Source organism: Octopus bimaculoides, chromosome 5 (genome assembly GCF_001194135.2).
Source record: "Octopus bimaculoides isolate UCB-OBI-ISO-001 chromosome 5, ASM119413v2, whole genome shotgun sequence".
Lineage (NCBI taxonomy): Eukaryota > Metazoa > Mollusca > Cephalopoda > Octopoda > Octopodidae > Octopus > Octopus bimaculoides.
In genome coordinates this window covers 119,603,780-119,613,513 of record NC_068985.1, presented here as the reverse complement: position 1 = coordinate 119,613,513, position 9,734 = coordinate 119,603,780, and the positions used below count along the sequence as shown (strand labels likewise).

The 9,734-nt window shown below is 34.5% G+C and overlaps 1 protein-coding gene across 2 annotated transcripts in view; it reads left to right on the top strand.

Moving 5' to 3' along the window:
• Positions 1 to 9,734, top strand: part of LOC106873828 (uncharacterized) — a 135,667-nt gene that overhangs the window by 105,326 nt on the left and 20,607 nt on the right. For both annotated transcript variants that reach the window (XM_052967964.1, XM_052967965.1), the window contains exon 7: positions 3,451 to 3,584. In XM_052967964.1, the coding sequence (XP_052823924.1) occupies positions 3,451 to 3,584 (134 nt within the window). The remainder of the gene's footprint in view (positions 1 to 3,450; positions 3,585 to 9,734) is intronic.

The following is a 9,734-nucleotide window of genomic DNA, read 5'->3' as shown; positions in this document are numbered from 1 at the left end:
AATTGGACCACTTTTGTACATAAAAATTACAATTATGAACTATACACAGTAAAATATTTATATGTAAAGGTAAAGTAAAATTACTTTCTCGAGTAGTGCAGACTCATAAGGGCCGGTTTTCCGGTTTCATGGCGTATAAACTCGCCACTTGAACGGGACGCCGGTCTGTCGTAGGATTACTCATTTTTGCCAGCTGAGTGGAATAAAAGCATTTGAAGAGAAATATGTTAAAAAATAAGGATTGTAATATCGTAGTGCTAGAAGGCTCTTATCACAAAAGATGTGTGAAGGTGAATTAATGTGGGTATTAGAGCTACTAACTTCCGTCTTATAGTTCATCATCAATATCTATTTGAAAGGCGAAGTACTTATCGAAAACTGTTTGATCTTTATACCATATCTTCTTTTTGTACAGCTCACTGTAGAAATTGAACTCATTGTAAGCTCCCTTTGTGAGGTCTATGTTATGTTAACAATTAAGACTGTTATTAGCAAAAAATTTAAGACCTTCTATAAATGCCAACCCTCTAGCAATATTCTTTGCAGTCAATTTAAATGGAGTTGGTGAAATTTCCGTATTCTCATCTACATGCTCAGCTTGCTTTATCCTTTTTGTGTTTACATTTAAAGCCGAATTCCACAGCTACTATTATTACATTGAAGTTCGCTGCTGTTACTATTGTTACAGTGTTTGTTTGGTAGATGTTAGTAATTTACCCTTTTAACATTGGTACTATTACTACGAGTTTCCTTTCTGTTCAACTCAATCAGTAATCAGATTTGACAAATTGTACACATTCACAAACGGTTGTTTTTTCCTATTTTTAATTATTAGAGTGAGATTGGGAGAAATTTACATCATTATTGTTAAGACTACAACTGTTAGATATTTCCTTTCGAATGATATTATTTTTAGTCCTAATTTAAGTTTAGAGATATTATCAGATGTGTGAGGCGTTCTGGAGTATAAGAGTAAAGTTGAGATTCTAATGGCCAGAATGGTGGTTTTTCAAATCATTTCATGTGATGTTTTAGCTCTGTTAGTTTTTTTCAAGAGAAGCATGGAGTATTATACCATGTGCTGTTTAGTTTTCTACTATTTCTTCCATTAATTTCAATTTTGCGGATGAGATGTAAAATATCCGTTTTCGGATTAGAAACTATACTAAGGTCGGAGGCATTATCAGAATGACATTGAGAAATATCTCTGCGAGAAGATCCTTTAAATCCGAAGCTGTTAGTTATTATTGTCATCATGATTAGTATTATTATTTGAATTGTAATTACTGCTTCGTGTACTATTGCTAGTACCACTATTAATTATATCTCTAGCATTGCTAGTAATTTTATGTGCAACATTTAATTGGGGCTTACGCTAATACTTTCAATTATCTTTCTATTGCTAATAGTTATAGGTCCATGTTTAATTCTGGTTTTGTCATTACCATCTTTCATTACACTATCATCATGCTTTGAGTTAGCGTTTCTAAGGAATTCAATAAAATTATGTCCATTTATCTTTGCTTGTCTTCTTATACTTCTTTGAGGTATGGTTATTTGGAGAATTAGTTCTAGGTTTAACATTATTTAAATTTTCCATGTTATAATCTGTCTTTGAGTGTTTACTAGTTGAAGATAAAGTGTTATTAGTATTTAGTTTCCTAGATTTGTTTATCCTAAGATTTAGGTTAAAATAATTGATGTCAGATATACACGTAGACTATTTTTCTTTGGATCAACTGCACATCTGTTTTTAGTGGCACATTATGATAGTTGATATTATTTTGGAATATTTCGCCATTTGCTGACAGTTTAAAGATTTTAATGAAAATATTTCTAATTAGATTATTGATAATAGATTTAGGGAGACTAGATGATTTGTAAATGCAGTGTAGGTTTTTTTAATTTGTACTATGGGTAATATGAGCTCATATTAATGACGAGAATTACATCTAGAACAGTTACACTTTTACTGATCATTTCCAAAGAATTAAATTAAAATTTTTGAAAACTTTTTAAAGACCCTTGCAAAACCGTGCCAAGACTTAAGAGTTAGAGTTAGTTACATCATAAAGAACGCTATCTTGGTGCAATCCTCCACCATCTTCGGAATGTATCCTTTAATTGGTGTCATAGAAATAACCCAACGAATTCTCTGGCTTGGTTGGAATCGGAATATTACTCCAATGTACCAAATTCATCATCATTTTCGAGATTGGGAACAGAATTTAACTCTTCTTATCTGCAAGCTACATATTAATACTACAGTACGTTCCGACCTACAATTTCTGCCGTGCTAGAGGAAGTAACTCAAATAGAGTAAAGAAAGATACTGTTGATAGTTACGGTACTGGTGGCGACGGATGCACTAGTGGTGAGGTTGTTAATAAGGGTTAATTTAATAAGACAGACAGAAGAAAAGTTAGTATTCACATAAGGGAGATAGAGAAAACATAAAAGAAAAAGAGAGAAAGTATCCCATAGAAAAGGGTAAAGAAATGATAATGGCAAACGGTGGTGGTGGCAGTGGTGATGATGTTTATCTGTTGTTTGTGTCAGCCACTCTTTTTGGTAGTCGTGGTAGTGGAGTCGACGATATTGCTCCGAGATTGCGTGTCATTTATTCTACAAGGCAACGGTTTGAATAAACTGATTGAATAAACTAGTCGGCATTTGAAGATCGCTTTATAGAATCATTCCAACTTGTCCTTCGTCACTTTAAAATCCCTTAGCCACACCTGCCTATATTCCCCTCTATCATGTTGTTTTGCGCCAAAAAGCTCCTGTTTTTCGTTTGCATCGTAAACAACAACAAATTTCTTGGCCAAACACAGCCTGTCTACTGGAGATTTAACAATCAAGTTGCCTTTCTCAAATAACACATCTCCCCGTAACGCACACATACACACTGAGAAATACCATTCTGTGTACGTTAGCACCACCCCATCTCCAAAACACATACTGCTCATCTACCAAATCCACTCATATATTCATGTGAGTGTGCGTATGTACTAAAGCAGCGTGTATATGGTAAATGCAACATACAGAATCCATAATATCTACTTCTATTTTTCAAGCATAATTCCGTTTTTCTGTAAATAACATCGCTTTTCAGGTAATTTTTTTCCTCTTACCTTTTTCTTCAATGTTCTTCACAGCAGACCACTGTCTGAAATGTTGAAGCTTTATTTCTTTCTCACGGTGTAATTCTATACGTTATGCACTTGTTTATTGGGGGGGGGTTGGGGGGGGTGTATTGTTGGGTCTGTCGCGAGACATTTCTGGATATCCCATCATATGCTGATCCAGAACAATCAGATTTTCACAAGGTTCATACAAAAATATTATAATTCTCATGGATTTAGTGCGAATTAAAGATTTGTCATTGAATACAATAAAACTAAATTGCTACTAAATTGCTACTAAATTGCTTCCGTTTTCTATTAATAGAACCAATATTAACGAAACCTCAGGTGTAATGAAAGATCATAAGAAAACTGAGGCAGCAGAAGATAAGCGTAATTACACTCGTCCTAAGTCCTTTATATACGATTTGTGTATTCTTGGTCCTATTGATGTCATAGGTGAGTTGTCCTTTTAAATTGTGCTTGTAGGGAGAGTTATATATACACATGTAGTTACCATAATATTTTTGTTCATGTGCATGCGTAAGCTTATGTTGAATTAGTAACTCTACAAATGAGACGTTGATGAAGTCGTCTTACGCCAGGACAAGATTCAACGGAGTAAGATCTTTCATCAGCACGACCGTAGCTTAATTTATTTTATTTAAGCTATTAATCTTCCTTAGATAATCATGAATCTGAGACAATCTCATATTTATTTGCTTGTGACTAAATTAGAAATCGATGGGGATTAGTATTAAAATTATTTGTTCAAAATATTTAACATAAAATTATGCTGTAACAGAGCGCTTATGATTTGTTTGACATATGTTTGAATACTGGAAGTGACAAGTTTGTCGTGGTGTGGAAGCGTTCATCTTGAATATTAAATTACTCATTGGAATATACCACCCGGGATCAAAACTTTGAATACACTGATAAATGTAAGGTTTTATATTGTAACTGATGATGTAAATGAAAACAAATAATGTTTTTTTTAAAACTAAAACAGATAGATAACCCGTTAGCACTTTACAAGGTACACATATCAATGTTATATCACTAAATATTTAACATGGTTACCTTTATACAGCAGAATTCGGTCAGGCATACTTTTGACCAAATTGTTGCTGTAATTTCCGAAATTGTAATCCGAAATTGATCAAGTATAATAAGCAGTAGTTTTCTTTTCTATATAATAGCATGTATTTACGATAGTGTTTAGATTAAATAACCCTGTGTACTTACTCAATACAGTAATATCATTAGCTCTAGACCATACTTTCATGCATTTTGCAGAGTAACAATGTATACCGTCCTGGTGGAATGTAATGCAATTATGGATGGTCATATAAGTAGAAACATTTTTCTTCAGAGTACCTAGATAATATTTTGAGTTACTGGAGACATTATCCAAAAACAAACTCTTCTATTTGCAGAAATGCCCCACCCCATTTTCTAATAGTTAGGCATCACTTGATTCCTGAAAATGTGTACATGGGATGCAGCATGAGACAAAATTACTTACTGGCGGTTTCGTCACTAAACATTGCTCTGAGCCAATCCCTCTTAGTTCAATTTTTACGATCTAAGATAAATTGCAGTTGATCCTGGATGTCATTCAATGATAACCTGCTATATTTTTACGTTGGACGTTTTTCTGCTACAAAACTAAGTCTTTTTACAAATGATGTCTTATTGTCTAAATATTGCATTTTGTTGAAGCCGGCAGAAGTATTATAGATGTAAAAAGAGATACAACACAAGACAATAAATCATATGATCGAATTCGAAGACTTGTGGCTCAAGACCTTTCTAATTTGCTAAATAATTTGTAGCCACCTATCAGACAAAATAGAGACCAAACTATCAGGATACACCAAGAAATATATTCAGCTGGATTGATATCTTCCTAACACGAATTCATTGTTATGTAAAGCAAAATTACAGCCCCTTTACTCAGATGACAATTCTATAGATTTATAAAATATAGTAGTACCCTGTAGTATTTCATATGTCAACCAGATATGATTCGTATTTCATACTGCATAAATTAAATTATTTACAAATATCAAGTAGTTATATAGTTTTTATTTTATATAAGGCACATCTAGTAAAATACTTTTATTCAGGCTTTTGACCAGGACAGATACAGTTTATACAATGATAACAATCAGTACATGACATTAGTGACGACAACAATAAGATTCTTTAATACATAGGTGTTTGAGTGTTGTTTCGTCTAGAATACCTTTCTTACATATATATTCATAGTTTTCCGGTTTGAAATAACCTAACATTTATCTTTATACTGATTATTCATTAAATAATAAATAACTTTATTATCCAGATGTTTCAATTTATATTCAGTCATTCAAAGCACATTTTTAGAGAGATTTTTATTTGTGTTCATTGTATTAATACACGATGTGTTATGACATTTGCAGCTGTTATACAGTCTTGAAAATTTGTATACAACATTGTTTTTGTTTTAGTATTAAAATTATTTTTCTTAAAATTTGCAATATCTTTAGTAGTCGCTTGTCTAAACTAAAAGAAACTTACACTTCATGATCACCTACAGCCATAAACTTAATACGAAGTATACTAATAATGACAATGATAATAATAATAATATATTTTTTTCTTTATTGGCCACAGGGGCCCAAAGATACTGTGCAAAGTGTGTGGTATTAAAAGTGTTACAAACAAAAAGGGGGAAGTACGAATATAATAAATGGAATATTTAGGAAAAATCATAATATAATTTATTAAAACAGGTTAAAAATTTAATACACAATACATAAAGAGAATAGACGAAGCTACCCAGGGAATATTAACACACCCGACGACTGTCAATGCTTATCTTTCCGACCACTTCCTACGGCCTGGTACATTCATTATTGACCGTTTTGGCCAAAATGCAAAAATCCCATGACTCCTTTATTGGTAGATTATTGGTGTGTTTTCCATCATTTCTATCATAACATATAAAGGTTATTCTTTCCGTCAATCAGCATTGTAATTTCTTCTTGCTCGGCTTCGTAACTCTCAGCAAACTTCATCCCAATTTTGTTACTGATTCGGATAACAGTAAAGCTAGTGTGCCCCGAGGGGACAGGCATGTTCTACATTCTGCTTACTTTTAGTCCGAGATCATTCATAATTTTATTTTGCCTTTTTTCTGTTCTTTCTATTTCAAGCGGTGTCTCCCTGAGATCCTCGGGGACCCCCATCGGTCATGAAGGACCATAGGATTGCATCTAGAAAGTTGCTCTCCGAGGCACAAGTCCGGACAAGGTTGTTTATGGAAGATTAGCAGTCGCCCATGCATACCAGTCTCCCCTCTCCACGCCACCGATGTTATCCAAGGGAAAGGCAATGGCCGATACAGCTTGGCACCAGTGACGTCGCAACTCATTTCTACAGCTGAGTGAACTGGAGCAACGTGAAATAAAGTGTCTTCTTCAAGAACACAACACGTAGCCCGGTCCGGGAACCGAACTCACAACCTCACGATCGTAAGCTCGATGTTCTAACCACTGAGCCATGCGCTCTGAGATCCTAGTAGTAAACATTAAACAGTTCCTAGATTAACGAACAGTTTTATAGCTGCGATAACTTCTATGTTCTACATAATCGAAACGAATCACTTTATCTGCTATTTTATCATTTCTTTCTTTCATGCAGTCAATGTAAGAAGTCTATAAATTGGTAATTTGCTAATCGAAATACTGTGACTGGCTCCTCTTCCTACGTTTGAGTCTGTTATTATTTTATGTCTTTTTTTCCTTGTGAAACCTTTTTTTTTTTATTTCTTCACCGTCTTCTGGAGTTTTTTTTTCCTTTATGTTTTCTGTCCTTCCAATTGACGTCAGACGATGGCGGTTTGACACTATTGGTATTATCCAAGCTGGTTCAAATATATCCCTTTTTTTTTCTTTTCATTTTTATTACTGGGACAGAAGACAAAAGAGGTTGTTATTTTTGTCTTTTACAACAATATCCGGCTTATTAGCTTTGATGATTCTGTCTGTAAGTACAAGAAGGCCCCAAAGAGTCGTTACAATTTTCCCCTCAGCTACAGCCTCACGGTGTTGCTTATACCACTTATCAACAGTTTTGATTTTTATAACGCCAACATATTAACCAGTGCAGATACTGGTCAACTGTTATGTTTTGATTGATACTCTACTGGTGCCAAAACTTTAAATCCAGAGATTATGTCGTTCACTGTAGCCCATCTTTTATACCAAGACAAAACATGTACATGCTAACACTACCAGTCAGTTAGGATAAAAAGCCATGAGAGTCAGTGCTTAATAATTTTATTTTTATTACTATTGAGTGAGAGAGCAGCACGTGCCAACAAAGTGACACTGGAGTACAGTTATACGAAGCCCATTATACCCATCATGACTACCCTTCTGATAAGGGTGCACCAGGGACACGCATCACAACTACATGTGCGCCACATGGTGATCTTATATCAAGATAAACAGCACATGACCTCGCAGGTGAGGCCCAGTTAGAATTTTCTTCAAGTTGAATAGCCATTCCGCTGAAAAGGTCTCCGAATAAGGTTCCTGAAGCCAAGAGAGCCAATGCCTGGTATTGCTTCAGAGCATTTATTACTATTATTATCATTACTATTATTATTATCATCGTTATTATTATTATTATTATTATTATTATTATTATTATTATTATTATTATTATTATTATTATTATTATTATCATTATTATTATTATTACAAACACCAGGACTTACGAGTATATATAACAAGCCTCAGGACTTACGAATAAATATAACATACAAAAAATAGCACTACTAGGCACCGCACAAGCCCTACGTAAAGCACTTCAATACAGTGAAAATAACAGTACCAAAACAAACCACAGCACATACTCAAGTCACATAGGGCTGCGCTCGGCAGTGCTGCGAAAACACGTGATAAAAATAAGACGACCGAATAACAACAACAGCAACAGCAAAAACAATAATAATAGTCCTTGTTGTGACTTGATACACAGTACAAACCTCCGTAGACACAATATCTTCAATCAACAATATCACGATATTGGATACGGTGCAACGTCTTAAGTAATAATAATAATAATAATAATAATAATAATAATAATCCTTTCTAATATAGGCACTAGGCCCGACATTTTCGGGGTGGATGTAAGTCGATTTGATCGATCCCAGTGCATAACTGGTACTTATTCAATTGACCCCCGAAAGGATGAAAGGAAAGTCGACCTCGGCGGAATTTGAACTCAAAACGTAGTGGCAGACGAAATGCCGCTAAGAATTTTGCCCAACGTGCTAACGATTCTGCTAGCTCACCGCGTTAATAACAACAACAACAACAATAATAATAATAATGATAATAATGAGAAATGTAGAAAAAGTAGCAATGTACCAGGACCTAGCTATTGAATTACAGAGACTATGGATAATGCAGGTAAAATGTATTCGAGTAGTTATAGGGGCGTTGAGAATTATCCCTAAAGATCTGAACAGATGGATAGAGGAAATAGGCATAAAAGCCAGTTTAGTACAGCTGCAGAAAACAGTGATATTAGGTACAGCTGGTATACTTAGGAGGGTTCTTGACATCTAAGGTCACTTGCTGTAATCTGACAGGAGGGTTCTTGGCATCTAAGGCAACTTGTTGTAGACCAATATTAGGAATCTTTTCTTATCCAACAATCTGTTGCGTGAACAACAACAACAACAGCAACAACAACAACAATAATAATAATAATGATGATAATAATAATAATAATAATAATAATAATAATAATAATAATAACAATTCAATGAGATACTAGCAGAACCAGAGACTACCGTACTACTCAGTAGTACGTTATGGCTTAGAAAAGGGAAAGCCATCCTAATTCTCAAATCCACAAAACTACAGACCCATAACACATCTACTATTTACTGAGTCGTAACTGCCAAACGTCTCAAAGAAAACAACTTGTTTCCAGAAGAGCAAAAGGGAAGCTGCAAAGGCTCATATGGCTGTAAAGATCAGTTATTGATCAATGAAGCCACAGCTAAAGACAGCCGAATGAAAAAGAAGGATCCCTACACATGGATCCGGAAGACACTAGCCATCAACAGGGTAACACCAATAACAATGAAATATATAAAATATTCCATGAATAAATTGCAAACTGTGCTGCAGCTCCAGACAAAAGACGAACTCATAAAAACCATTCCCATTAGAAGAGGAATATTCCAAGGAGACTCGCTCTCTTCACTCCATTTCTGCTTGGTACTGACGCCTTAAAATGACATGCTAAAGAGAATTGATGAGGATAAAACAATCAACCATCTACTGCCACGGTAAAACAATCAGCCATCTCTTTTATGTGAGTGATCTAAAACTACAGGATGCAAATGATAAACAACTGGAAACATTACTACAGACAGTGCATAGATTTACCAAAGAAATAGATATGAAATTCGGTTTAGAAAAATGTGCCAAAGCAACCTTGAGAAGAGGAAAACTAGTAGCTCGGTAGTGTGCTGAAAGAACGTGATAAAAATGAGCCTACAGAATAATAATAATAATAATAATGATGATGATGATGAGG